Consider the following 15129-nt stretch of genomic DNA (forward strand, 5'->3'; position numbering starts at 1 on the left):
TGCAACAGTGACACCCAATGTTTGATTTCAACAGTATAGAGAAGAATTTGGTGTTTTGGACAAGTACAGCGTCAGTCTAAAGGAGATGACATTTCACATCCCTTATTTTTTAATCAAAACTGGCAAGATGTTCTCTTCTATTACAATGATATGTTTAACAAAAAGTAAGTATTCAGTTCATGAATACTTTCAAGTTTTCCAAGTTCTTCATACCTTATAATCAAAATTGAATTGTTACTGTAGCAAAACTGCATGAAAAACTGCACAGTAGGGACTTTCCCAACCAAAATACTACTCTCAAATCTGTGAGCAATCAAGACTTCAAATTTTTTAAAAGAGAGCTCTCTTGCAAGAAAAATAATTTGGAGGGGGAATTTACTTCAGAGAAAATGCAGGACAAAACCCTACCAAAAACCACGGTGAAATATTTTGGGTGGGATAAAATCCACGGCACAGCTTACACACAATATAACCAAACCCCAGTGTTGTGTTTGATCCACCTACCTGTAATCCATTCAAAATTTTATAATATACCACACAACACAACACTGGGGCTTAGCACTAACTTACATCAACAACTTCCTAACAATGTTCTATGTAATACCTGTTGAAAGCATTTAACATTTCAATGGTGACCAGCACAGAGAGTGCCATAGCATTAGGGTGGGGGTCCTCAAACACCTCACAGTCAATGCCTACAAAGTTCTTTGGTTCTGCTGGACATTGCATATGGTGGGTCTAAAATATGGCATGGAATCAGAAAAAATGTTGCAAGGTTATTTGACAGCTATGGGCTGAAGATATCAAAAATGGGATAAAATCCTAAGACTTCAATTTAGATATGATTCTGTGATTAAACTGTTGTATTATCTTATTTCTGAGTGGATTTTTAAATTGGCTTTTCTTCAAAACAACAACTAAACAAACCAGAATTTTTTACCATGAATTACAGATCTTTTACAACAATAAATGGATTTGAAATCTATTTGTATTCTCTGAAAATTTTGACCCATAGCATTCTTACAGCCAAAACAGACAAGATGTACAGAAATTACTACAAATCACTACAAATGGGCATGATATACATATGTTTATGGAATCAAAAATAAAACTAAAATGTAATAAAATACTTCTGATCATTTAAGAAGCCACCAAACCAAAAGTGATCAAGTAGATTGAGGGTCAGAAAATCGTTTACAAAAGATCAGAAATTAAAAATCAAATAAGAGCGTAAGATTTCTCTTCATCCATGCAGATTTAAGAATTTTAAACTGAATTCCAAAAATTCATTTTGTTCGCATATTACACATTTTTTCTGAACCTCAATAAAAACAAATTAAAAACTAGAGGATCAGAGAGGCGATACCGCCTCCGAATATTGTACCACCAGCTGGAGCAAGCGCATTCGTATATACCCCCACATACACAAAATAAGGGGTGCAGCCACCAGTCTTGTGCTTGACAAGCTGTAAAAATGCAATCAACAAGAATTTTCAAAATATGCAAAAAATATATATAACTAAAAATGGTGCAATCAAAGTTAAGTTCATTGTAAGGTAGGTCAAAGGTCAATTTCAAGGTCACAGTAAATTGCCAGTATATGACTTCCTATCCAACTTCAATAGTAACTATGGACCTATCTCTGCCAGTTTTGGAGATAAAAGGGAAGCAAAATTTGCAAAGTTCAGTTCATGGTGAAAAGTAGGTCAAAGGGCAAATTTCAAGGTCACAGTAAGATTGCCAGTATATGACTTCCTATTCAACTTCAATAGTAACTATGGACCTATCTCTGCCAGTTTTGGAGATAAAAGGGAAGCAAAATTTGCAAAGTTCAGTTCATGGTGAAAAGTAGGTCAAAGGTCAATTTCAAGGTCACATTTAGATTGCCAGTATATGACTTCCTATTCAACTTCAATAGTAACTATGGACCTATCTCTGCCAGTTTTGGAGATAAAAGGGAAGCAAAATTTGCAAAGTTCAGTTCATGGTGAAAAGAAGGTCAAAGGTCAATTTCAAGGTCACAGTAAAATTGCCAGTATATGACTTCCTATGCAAGTTCAATAGTAACTATGGACCTATCTCTGCCAGTTTTGGAGATAAAAGGGAAGCAAATTTTGCAAAGTTCAGTTCAAGGTGAAAAGTAGGTCAAAGGTCAATTTCAAGGTCACAGTAAAATTGCCAGTATATGACTTCCTATTCAAGTTCAATAGTAACTATGGACCTATCTCTGCCAGTTTTGGAGATAAAAGGGAAGCAAAATTTGCAAAGTTCAGTTCATGGTGATAAGTAGGTCAAAGGTCAATTTCAAGGTCACAGTAAGATTGCCAGTATATGACTTCCTATTCAACTTCAATAGTAACTATGGACCTATCTCTGCCAGTTTTGGAGATAAAAGGGAAGCAAAATTTGCAAAGTTCAGTTCATGGTGAAAAGTAGGTCAAAGGTCAATTTCAAGGTCACATTTAGATTGCCAGTATATGACTTCCTATTCAACTTCAATAGTAACTATGGACCTATCTCTGCCAGTTTTGGAGATAAAAGGGAAGCAAAATTTGCAAAGTTCAGTTCATGGTGAAAAGAAGGTCAAAGGTCAATTTCAAGGTCACAGTAAAATTGCCAGTATATGACTTCCTATGCAAGTTCAATAGTAACTATGGACCTATCTCTGCCAGTTTTGGAGATAAAAGGGAAGCAAATTTTGCAAAGTTCAGTTCAAGGTGAAAAGTAGGTCAAAGGTCAATTTCAAGGTCACAGTAAAATTGCCAGTATATGACTTCCTATTCAAGTTCAATAGTAACTATGGACCTATCTCTGCCAGTTTTGGAGATAAAAGGGAAGCAAAATTTGCAAAGTTCAGTTCATGGTGATAAGTAGGTCAAAGGTCAATTTCAAGGTCACAGTAAGATTGCCAGTATATGACTTCCTATTCAACTTCAATAGTAACTATGGACCTATCTCTGCCAGTTTTGGAGATATAAGGGACTAAATGTTATAATTTTGGAGTTACCATAATGTGCCATAAATTTCCTACAGAAAAAATTAATTAAAATAAAGAAAAGGTCATTTTGGTCAAAGTTCTTGAAATGGGAGGTTCTCTGAAGTTGCAGAAGTTAAAATTTGATAAAATAATGTCATTTTTGACCACAAGTTGTCTGCTTTGCCAAGCATTATGTTTTATTTTTCCGGAGTTCAAAATTTATTATCCATTACCGTACTGCACATTTTTACAGAAGCCGACTGGTGCCATATGTTGAAAAAAAAAATTATCTCGAAATTTTTTTTGTTCAAATTTCAAAATAGTATCTCGAAATTTCGAGATAATTTTTTTTTCTACATATGGCACCAGTCGGCTTCCGTACATTTTCCTTTCACCACCAATATGTACTTTCTGATACAGCGTAACTCGAAAACCTTATGGAATACAAAAAAACCGAGACCACCTCCAGTGTTGGGCTTTACATGCTCTACAAAATGAAAAAAAGAATGGGTCTCTAGCATTAACGGTTCCCGAATTAGAGACAGTTTTCAGTTTCGGTATCTTATGGCCGCTACTCCTGTGAAAATGCACCGATTGACCCCAAATTCACGGAGATGAAAGATGACCTGAAGGGTAACACTTTCCAATAATATTATTGGTTAAGTCTGTGTGGCGTCTGAATAACAGGGCAAAAAAATTTTTTTTCGTAAAAAATTTCATTTTTTTGAAAATTTTGACCCATTTGACCTTGAAGTAAAGGTCAAAGGTCAAATCCGAGGGTATATTTGAAATCTACACATATGACTTTTGGAAAGCCGTCTATAGAAATTTTTCCCGTAACTCCTTCTGTAGGGTAGATAATTAGCATTTAATTTTGCCATTTTTAGACAAGGGTGCATTGCAATGAGTGCCACACCCAGACCCCAATACCGACAAAGCCCAAATTTTACGTGGAACGAGTTGAGATTATAGGTGACCTAAATCCATGAGATGGGTACGGGGGCCCTTACCGTCTAGGAGGAGAAGCGGTAACGGTAACATGGCGGCGGAGCCGGCGGAACGGACCGGACGGGACCGAAACCATGTGTACCGCCAGCGCTAACGCTGGTGGTAAATTTTTTTGTTCAAATTTCAAAATAGTATCTCGAAATTTCGAGATAATTTTTTTTTCTACATATGGCACCAGTGGGCTTCCGTACATTTTTCTTTCACCACCAATATGTACTTTTTGATACAGCGTAACTCGAAAACCGTATGGAATACAAAAAAACCGAGACCACCTCCAGTGTTGGGCTTTACATGCTCTACAAAATGCAAAAAAGAATGGGTCTCTAGCATTAACGGTTCCCGAATTAGAGACAGTTTTCAGTTTCGGTATCTTATGGCCGCTACTCCTGTGAAAATGCACCGATTGACCCCAAATTCACGGAGATGAAAGATGACCTGAAGGGTAACACTTTCCAATAATATTATTGGTTAAGTCTGTGTGGTGTCTGAATAACAGGGCAAAAAATTTTTTTTTCGTAAAAAATTTCATTTTTTTGAAAATTTTGGCCCATTTGACCTTGAAGTAAAGGTCAAAGGTCAAATCCGAGGGTATATTTGAAATCTACACATATGACTTTTGGAAAGCCGTCTGTAGAAATTTTTCCCGTAACTCCTTCCGTAGGGTAGATAATTAGCATTTAATTTTGCCATTTTTGGACAAGGGTGCATTGCAATGAGTGCCACACCCAGACCCCAATACCGACAAAGCCCAAATTTTACGTGGAACGAGTTGAGATTATAGGTGACCTAAATCCATGAGATGGGTATGGGGGGCCTTACCGTCTAGGAGGAGAAGCGGTAACGGTAGCCGTCCGGCGGAGCCGGCGGAGCCGGCGGAGCGATCCGGACGAGACCGAAACCATGTGTACCGCCAGCGCTAACGCTGGTGGTACAATTAACAATGAAATAACCTTACTGTTTATCATAATATTACTGCTAAATTAATGCTGAACCATCTACACTAACTAGTGCATGCTTTCAGTTCTAGGTGAGTAAGAAGAGAGGTGTTATTACCAGTTGATAGTAGTTGAGACGAGGACCCTTGTCATACACCATGAACCACCATGCTGATGCTCCAACAGTGGCAGCACCCACATAAACTAAAATCAAAAAGGTTGAGATTGTGATATTGTGTTAGATGTGCTTGGTTCATCCTTGTCCTGGAGAGAACAGAATGGTTGATAAAAATAAACCCAAGAAGGTTGGCATTGGGAATGTTGTGCTTGGAATTCCATGGTTTGTTTGTGTCACCAGGGTGGGACCTGCTGGGTGGAAACCCTGTCACCAACACTAAAACAAAATGCTTGAGATTGTGACATTGTGTTAGGTATGTTTATGGACATCTGGTGCTGGAAATCTCCGGCAATTACCCCTTTACCAATGTTTACTAGAAAATAAAAAAAGATATGAAGTGTATGGTGGGTGGTATATTAACTGGTATGCAAAAATGCATTCCTGTTAATACCTTCCAAGAATGTTTCCTGATGTGGGAGTAGAAGAATCATCTTGGATGTGAATTAATATGCTTGGATTTCGATACATGCTGCAGGAACTGGAAGCAGATATGGGCAAAGCATTTGTTAGTTATGTTGGGAATCATCTGCCCATCCCAGTTCGGGGGTTACTGTTCATCTTTTCCTGTAGACACAAAATGATAAAAATAAATAAAATAAATAAATAAGAAATCAAAGAAGAAAAAAAACACCATCACCATTATCGTGTCCTACTGATAAGATGTACTTTTCCCATTAGTGTGGGGCACTCCATTCATTGTGTGGGTTGTTAATGGATAATTTGTAATATAACATGTAGTCATTACCAGCTGGTACCAGTTCAGTTGGGGTCCCTTGTCATAAACCATAAACCACCAGCCTGAGGCAATCACTGTGCCTGCTCCAACATAGACTGAATGGGAAATGTGGTCATACATTACACATGACACACTTTCAATACATATTAAGCCATCAAAGCTTATATAAAAGAATCAGTTTCAAACAACACTGGCCTGATAAGTGCACTAATGAATTGTTATAGCTAGTTTAAAGCTCTGAGCAACATTCATATAAATCATTGATTCATTAAAGCAACAAGTCATCAAAACTGTTATTGAGAAAATATGCCTGAAGACTATTAATGGTAATGCAAGTGAAGATTTACAGAAATGTATACATGCCATTGCCTTTATCTCATTTAACAAATCAAATTCAAAACAAGTAGTCATGCCTTTTGAGATTTCGATAAATGTTTCATTTTCAAAAAGAAATAAAACTTTACAAATACCAGATAATAATAGATCTATGGATTGGTTTTCAGAATTACTGTTGCAAAAGAAATGGAGAGAAAAAAAGGTAAAGGGGCAAATAGCCATTACTCACTTCCAATGGCCATGTATCTAAAGAATAACCACTTGGTGATGAGTCCTTCCTTGGGATTTCTTGGCGCTTTGTTCATGATGTCCAAGTCTGGGGGGTTGAAGCCAAGGGCAGTGGCTGGGAGACCGTCAGTGACCAGGTTGACCCACAGCAGTTGGACTGGGATCAGAGCTTCAGGCATGCCGAGCGCAGCAGTCAGGAAGATGCTGAAATGAGAAAACATAATCAAATTGAATCAAGTACCTGGAATGTCCAATCACAAGAACTAGGTTAAATCTGACTCAGGGAAAAACAATAAGATCTTGTCTGGGCCATGCACATATTTATGGAACACATCATTTAAAATGTTTTCTGTGAAAGGTAAACTACTTATTAATACTGACGGATCTTTCAGAAAGAGGTCTGCATCCTATATATATCAGATATAATGTTCTCATTAAACAAGACTGATACCTGACTACTTCACCAATGTTTGAGGAGATGAGGTAACGAATGAACTGTTTCATGTTGTTGTAGATGGCACGTCCCTCTTCCACAGCAGCCACAATGGTGGAGAAGTTATCGTCAGCAAGGACCATCTCTGAGGCAGACTTGGCTACAGCAGTTCCGGAGCCCATGGCAATACCAATCTCTGCCTTCTTCAGAGCTGGGGCATCATTCACACCATCACCTGTCTGAAATCAAACAAAGATGCAGATGACTTGTAAATATGTACTTATAACTCTTGTTTTTGCTCCTAAAGTGGGGTCACACAACCATTCTATTAACCTATTATGGAGCACAGAAATATTGATAGCTGTCACTGTTATTATTATTCACTCCTTACCATGGCTGAGATTTCTCCCTCTGCCTGCAAGTACTCCACAATCTTACTCTTGTGTGCGGGCTCCACCCTGGCAAACAGCCTGCTTCTCAACACTGCCTCCCGCTGCTCCTCTGGACTCATGTCGTCAAACTCACGCCCAGTGAATGACATGCCTTCTGTAGACTCGTTCTCTCCAAACACGCAGATACGACGGCAAATGGCTTCTGCTGTGGCCTGGAAAAGTGACAGATATAGGCTTTGTTATCTTTACTCAAATGCTTAAGGATGTAATAAAGACAACTTGTGAAGATGTGAGTAAAGGCTATTCTGCCAAATTATTTTCTGCAAAAAAATATTTGGACTGTAATATATATTTCAATTATTGGCATTTCATCATATTTTGATATAAACAAAAACATTGGTTGTAACAATGACAGATAAATCCTGAAATTAAACACTATTTGTCCATTCACTGCCAGTAAGATGTGTACCTTGTTGTCACCAGTGATGACAATGACACGGATACCAGCCATTCTGCACTTCTTGATGGCATCCACAACCTCCTTCCTTGGGGGATCCAACATACCAACAATGCCCACAAATGTGATGTTAGTCTAGAGAAAGAAAAAAAATTTTTTTCAAAGTACTCCGTTTTACACTGTATTATCAAAAGTACACGTCCTTCTATTTTAAATATACTTCAATCTCCTTTGTATTTATTAATTTTTTTAAACTAATTACCGCATTTTTAAATTAATTAATTCATTCAATCATTCATTTTTTGCTCTGGAAGTTGTTTATTTCTCATATAATCATTTTCCAAATATCACCACTATGTATTTCCTCTTTTTAGACATTTTTTGTTCCATCCTACCTCATACTGAATGAATTTCCTGGAGTCCTCCAGGTCCATGCTCTCTTTGCGTGGTGGGTTATCAATGGTGGCCAGAGCAAGGCAACGCAGGGTGTCACGGCCTGCAATAGATAAATGGTCCTTTATTATATCTGAAACAACTTTGACAAAGAAAAAGAAGTCTGAAACAACTTTTTGCTCAGAAAAGATAACAAGGTAAGTCTTAATCCCTCACGTACATACCTTCATTACTGTCAATTTACCACACAAAACAACCCAATTTTCAAACACAGTGATTCACTCAGAGTTTTAAATCTTATTTTTCAGTTGTTGTAGCCTCAATCCCCTAGTAGTCGAGTCGCCACTCCCATAGGCCCAATAGTCGAACCCTGCAATGTTCTTTCCTGTAAACTTTTTTTGCTGAAATGCATTCTTCAGGTCGAGAGAAGCAAAATTAGCTTGGTTGCTATTTCCGAGACCTTGAGCTTTTTTCAATATGGCCGTCAATTTATGAGGAAAAATAGAAAAACGACCAGAAGTCGCCGGGTAAACTTTATTGACAACTTTTTTGAACGTGTATCCTATCAGGAGAGCACAACAGTACTAGTGAATACGCTTAATCGCGTACTACTTAGCAAAAAAAACCAAAATGGCCGTCAAAACATAAGGCAGAAGATGATAAAAGCTGCAGAATCAGTTTGTTTTTTGCATATTTAGTTTTATTAAAACCATATCCCCTTTTAATATCTATGTTAATTATAATATTTTGTTAGTCATGATCTTAAACTCTTGGAATCACCTTATCTGACAATTCAATAACCCCCCAAGAGTCTGTTTGCTACTTCCCTTGGTCCCATAGTCAAATACTTAGAATGTTATTCCCTGAAATTTTTAAAAGAATTTAATACTTGGGGGGTATAAAAGCCAATTTGATTTGGGCTTTCTTGGCAGTGGCTACATACAGAACATTGATCAATTTTCAAAATTCAAGATGGCCTTCAATGATATAAGAAATATATTATAATATCATTATATAATAAATAAATAATTATGTAACATAGCAAAGAGTCGGGTTTAAAGTGCATGGTGTTCCGCATTTCAAATGACCGCTAAAACATGCCCAAAAAGGTAAAAAAAATCTGTTAAATTACGCTTTAAACTGATAATTCGGCGTATAATATATATCAAACCCTTTTATTTATTGACAAAGTGTACTTGAAAGGTACAGTTAAACTAAGACTCTATAAAAGAGGATCATTGATAATGCTGACCATTATGTAAGTTCTCTTTTTAATACAGTCTCAATCTGATGAAAAGTTTATCAAGGGCCAACAGGAGGTTCTGCAGGAATTTGGGCACAGGGAGTCCAAAATCTTTTGGTTATATACTGACAGCCATTAAAATCTTTCAGGCCATATTCTTCAAAATAATTGTTATTTTGAAGCACTAAACTGGATTATTTTCATATGAATCATTTCTTAAGTTTCATGAATAGTTTCAAAACAAAAATGGCACCAGCCCAACACAAAGTTACAACAGTCAATAGCCGATACGATCTCCGCTTGCTTCGATGCAGGCGGCGATCGGTTGGCGCATGCTCGGACAATAAGTGTGAATGGGATGGTGTCGTGCGAAATCCTATTCCAGCCTTGTCATAGTGCCTGGATCAGCTGCTGCCTTGGCCAACGGACGGCCAAGATATATGTAGTACCACAAGTGTTTAATCGGATTCATATCCGGAGAATAGACAGGCCGGGGTAGGACATCCACCCTTGGGACTCCTGATGCACTTGGATCATTTGTGCCGAATGTGAACGGGTCTTGTCCTGTTGGGTAACGGTGGTATCAGTTTTCTGCTGCATGAACGAGGTCATGTGGCTTTGCAGAATCTGATCTATGTAGTGACAAGCACTTACTGGTATGTTGCCATCAACGATCACCATCGGTTGACCCCCAGCAAGCGTCGACGCACAGAGGGACTGCTGCTCCGGTTGGCGAAATTGGTCCCGCAGCTGATGCAACTTGATGTAGCGATCCTGGTCTGGAGTTGAGACTCTCTCGCCCAGGTTGCGGTATATAGCTAACAGAGCCTGGCATGTTGTGGCATTCAACCAGGTTCCTGATTGTGGGGTGGGAACAGCCCCTACATTGTAGCTCAAATCAGACTCCCCTCACACCCAGTGCCCAGAGATGTACGTTGTTCACATGATAGACATGGCATGATTCCGTTCACTGGACTAACAACATTGGTGGCCTTTTTTGGGCCTTTATAGGCCTCCAAAACCAATCCTCAAAATGTGCAGGTGCCCACTGAGTATTGCTCAATGTGTATTTGGTCCATTTTTGCAAAAAAAAAAAAAAAAAAAAAAAAAAAAAAAAAAAAGGCTTACCCATGTGCAATGAACCATGTCACCATTACAACTCATCATTATTTTAACTACCCGAGCACTAAGTCATCAATAAATCCACAATGAATAATTACATCTACCCTACAAGTATAAAAATGCATACATTCCTGTCTCAAAGCTTCCATTATCTGTAAGTATAAATTGGCAAAAACAACATTTCAAATACATGATGTCGATGGGTAGCCCTCGCATATCCCCGAACCATGTCACGTTGTCAAGAATAGCTGACCTCATGGGCCCTTACCGCTGGATTTGTATACCCCTGCTTGGATCTTGATTATTTATAATAAAATTCATTATTAAACAACAAAAATGCCTTAGGTGTTAAAATATTTAAAAAGTTTACAAAAAAAAAAAAAAAAAAAAGGATTAGAATAATCAAACCTGAAGAAAAACTATTTGACGCATTTTTTTATTTCAAAATCATTTAGTTTACACATACTAGAATGATAATGCCTTTCATTAAATCATCCACGATGTAATTTTTGATTTAGAATGAAAAACTAGTTGTCAGGACTGAGATATCCGCAATCAATGTTTGGTTTGATCATAGAGTAGCATTGACGGACATATTGGTTTTCGTTTTTCGTATCATTTAACCTAAAAATATGTTTTATTTGTGCTATGTTTTGAACGCAGGTATATCGGTTTTTTCTTTATATATGTATTTATATTTGTTCCAGTTAAAGTCTATTTCAGTTAAAAGCCTTGTAGTTTTACAGTTGTTTCTTTGCCCTTCCAATATGTTTTGGAGGCCATTTTTATTAAAATAACTTGCAAAAATGAAATAAATGATCGCACTTTGCATGTATATAAACATAAATATGCATTGATGAACAATGAAGTGAAGCATCAATTTTTTTATTTGAATGTATGGCTCTTCATATAACAAATTGACGGCCATCTTGAATTTTGAAAAAATATATCAATATCTCGTATGTATCATCTAGCAAATAAAGTCAAGCTTATAAGCTTCTGTAAGTTTTGTAACCCAGATGAAATGATTTCTTTTTAAAAAGCTTGTAACATATAACAAAGCAAGCTTTGACTATGGGGCTCGTCGGAGTGGCAAATGGACTCTCAGGAGATGGCACCGTCTGCCACCATCTGATTGATGTCAAATAAGCAGTTTCTGAGAGTTTAGGGTCATGACTAACAAATTATCATAATGGATATAAATAGAAAAGGCAGATATGTTTTTAATAAGACTAAATTTCCAAAAAAAGAACTTATTTTGCAGCTTTTTTCACATTCTGCCGTATGTTTTGACGGCCATTTTGGCTTTTTTGCTATATGTAACTGGCTTAACTGTATTCACTAGTACTGTTGTGCTCTCCTGATCGGATACACGTTTAGAAAAGCTGTCAATGAAGTTTACCCGGTGACTTCTGGTCGTTTTTCTATTTTTTGTCATAAATTGACGGCCATATTGAAAAATGCTCAGTGTCTCGGAAATAGCAACCAAGCTAATTTTGCTTCTCTCAACCTAAAGAATGCATTTCGGCAAAAAAAGTTTACAGGAAAAAACATTGCAGGGTTAGCGTTCTGGCTACTCGACTACTAGGAGGTTACCAGAAAGACTGAAAGTCTTAAGATAATTAGATAATATATATGTAAATTAAGGCTGTTCATGGGGGGAAAAAACTAGTGACTTAGAGTGAGTGAAATACACCACTGATGAAATGCACAATCTTTTCTTTAATTTTTTTCCCTGCATGTTCACCCAAACAGCACATTTGAAGCAATTTGATATCCTGCAAAGGGTCTTGGCTGTATTTTTAGCAGCTCTACCTGCCTTAGTTCAAATTATCTTATCAAAACTAATACCTTCAAGTTCTCTGTAAATTGCATACCTTACTGCCCTGAGGGGGAAACAACCCCCAGAAGAAGATACTTCAATTTGGAATGCCTCTTAAACAGATTTCCTGGCTATGTTCTCAAAATCAAATCATCCCCATTTTAATTTAAAATGTCTGCTTGGCCAATCCGTCTTAAGACGATTTGGCAGCATTATCCAGACACCTCATCAGTTCCACTCCAAGAGCCACATTTTCAGCAGCTTGGTTTGTATGCTTCCCAAGAATGTGAGAAGAATTCAGGACTGAACAGATTCACAAAGAACAGACATAATGTGTGAAAACAAACTGACTTTGTGTATGAACCATAAGGTTAAAAATCTATCTTCATCTGAAATATGCTTTTCTCTTCTAATATTTCCATGTTTGAAGTGAACTACCACAGGTACCTTTTTATATTAGTAAATCCCACCATGCTAACTCACCTGTGCCATAGGTCTTGCAGTGTTTCATGATTTCTGCTTTGATAGCTGGAGTCATTGGAACCTTCTCTGAGCCAACACGAGCATACTCGCAGCGCTCTAGAATTCCTTCTGGGGCACCCTGGGATAAAAAGCAAATTATCAGTTTAAAAGTTTCTACTTACTTTACATATTGTTCTCAAATTAATATCTAATATTCTACATTGCTGCCTATGACTTTCACTTTGATATTCAAATTCAATCAGACAGATTCAGTAACTTTTCAACAGAAAAACTGACCTACAAATCGTCATACGGATCAACATAAGCCATGATATTCCATAGGAACAACCATTATGGATGAAACCACTTGACCACCTGCAGTCACTGCCATTTGACTTCACATTCACCCTGCTGACAACTGCCACTCACCTTGACAAACATCTTGGCTCCATCCTGCTGTCTTGTGGGTTTATTGGGGAAGCAGTAGGCACTCATGGACTTACGATCACGTGAGAATTCCAGAGTAAATTCTTTCTTCCATTCATTCTGGATGACGTGGTTACATGCCATTCCAGCCTCCTTCTTGGAGAGTCCAGCTTTGTTGGTGCCGTACACGTTCATCTTCTCCACCAGAACACTGAGGGCAGTCTCTGTGGCTTCACCAACCTTCTCATACACTTGTTTAGTCTGTGGGTGGAAATTATGTAGTTTAAATGAACTGATGGTTACTTCAGTTTTTACACCTATGTAATCCTTAAGGGGGTTAAAGTGACCAGGGGGCAAAATTTTATACACCCAACATTAACTTTATTAATTTTTTTTTATCATAACATTTCCTTTGAGAGAGTAGATATACATATACTATCTAACAGAGGTTTTTTAACAGAGCACAGCTAAATGAGAAAAGACACAAATGACACTTACTTCATTGTAATCAATTGAGGAGTCATTGCACAGAGAACAGATGGTGGCCATCTCCTGCAAGGCTGGGTAGTCTGCACAGTGTACAGGACGGTTGTCTAAGTACCTGAAGATGAAGATAAGTTTTATCAATCTACCTTCATAAATTACTGTGCTGAATCAAACGCAAAATTTCATCCCATTATACTCTCCCTGTCCATCCTCTAAAATGTGTAATACACTTGTATATTACCTGTCAGCCTACTTTTATTCAGATTGCTTTAATCAGATCATCATGTAATTTGCTGCAAATGTTCTTTTTCACAATGATTGATGCTATTTGGCAAGGTGCACTTGAGACCTATCACTAGCTGAGTACAAGCTAAAACTTGCTGAGTGGCCACTCCCAACATGTGAAGAGTAAGATTGAACTCACACTCCAACCTTTCACATACTGTAGTCACACTAAATTATTACACTGAGTGCAACTAAAATTTGAGTGTTGGGTACACCTGCCATCAGCCACAATTAATTAATTTCAGGGAATCTGCTAACAGGTGCTTGCACATGATACACAGCGTATGAGAACAGGTGGAAAAATGTTAAATGTTTTTTTTTTTTTAATTTCTACTAAAAAAAGGAATTATATTTAATTGAGAGAGCAAAAGTGAGTCTTTTTAAAGCAGTCCTATCTTTCAGTTAACCAAAACAAAAACATACTGTCACTAATTGAAATATCATCATTATTTACGAGTGCTTTAGCTGCTCTTACACATGTTATGCCACCTACAGAATTGCAAGCAGCAACATTTATTATGTCCATATATACAAGGAGGAAGCCATGCGCACTCAACATTGATTTTTAGGTCAAAACATATTGCTAACTAACCTGCTTCTTAATGGGCAATAAATCCAAAATAAAAGCCCTTAGAGACACCAACTGTCGATCAAACTAAGTGAGACAGCAAGCTAAGAAAATTACGAAGTCTCAATTTATGGTCTATTTTCACTGCGGCACACATGAAGATGGTGCCAACATTAATAGGGAAACACAAATGTGTCTTCTGGTTAGCTACCGAGGAATTTATATGCTCATGCTAGACCAGTATAAGTAATGCAATACATGTTTTAAGAGTACATATCTGCAGACAACTGAATCATGCTATTTATAATCAGCTCAATGACACTTACACTTCTCCTACTGGTTCATATGTGGAGCCACTGATTTCAAAGTGGGTTGTTGAGATTTCTGAAGCATCAGCTTTGTCAAAAATGAACATCTGCAAAAGACAAAATGGTGATATGAATGGCTTTTAGTGAAATAGATTTAAAAGTACAAATTTATGATTAATATTAAGTGACAGACATCATCACAAAAGAGCACTTCACGTTATCCAAATCAAGTTAAGCCAGTGTAACTCAATGGAATTCTTTTCAATCTTAAATACATAATAAAAATTAAACAAATGCTAAGACAAGAATATGGATGAATGAAATCTATAGATCT

The 15129-nt window shown here is 37.3% G+C and overlaps 1 protein-coding gene across 9 annotated transcripts in view; it reads right to left on the reverse strand.

The window, feature by feature from the left end:
* Positions 1-15129, reverse strand: part of LOC106181601 (calcium-transporting ATPase sarcoplasmic/endoplasmic reticulum type) — a 53941-nt gene that overhangs the window by 10188 nt on the left and 28624 nt on the right. For 6 of the 9 annotated variants that reach the window (XM_087002599.1, XM_087002598.1, XM_087002597.1 and 3 more), the window contains 11 exons: positions 14814-14902; positions 13647-13749; positions 13152-13409; positions 12744-12861; positions 8076-8176; positions 7693-7815; positions 7223-7435; positions 6850-7070; positions 6400-6602; positions 5844-5929; positions 605-738 (listed from right to left, as the gene is read on the reverse strand). In XM_087002599.1, the coding sequence (XP_086858725.1) occupies positions 605-738; positions 5844-5929; positions 6400-6602; positions 6850-7070; positions 7223-7435; positions 7693-7815; positions 8076-8176; positions 12744-12861; positions 13152-13409; positions 13647-13749; positions 14814-14902 (1649 nt within the window). Of the gene's footprint in view, positions 1-604; positions 739-5038; positions 5125-5843; positions 5930-6399; positions 6603-6849; positions 7071-7222; positions 7436-7692; positions 7816-8075; positions 8177-12743; positions 12862-13151; positions 13410-13646; positions 13750-14813; positions 14903-15129 lie in introns of all 9 variants that reach the window. The other 3 variants (XM_013566044.3, XM_013566046.2, XM_087002596.1) reach the window with 3 other exon arrangements.

This window comes from Lingula anatina, chromosome 1, assembly GCF_051362555.1.
Source record: "Lingula anatina isolate TDL-2025a chromosome 1, LinAna3.0, whole genome shotgun sequence".
Classification (NCBI taxonomy): domain Eukaryota; kingdom Metazoa; phylum Brachiopoda; class Lingulata; order Lingulida; family Lingulidae; genus Lingula; species Lingula anatina.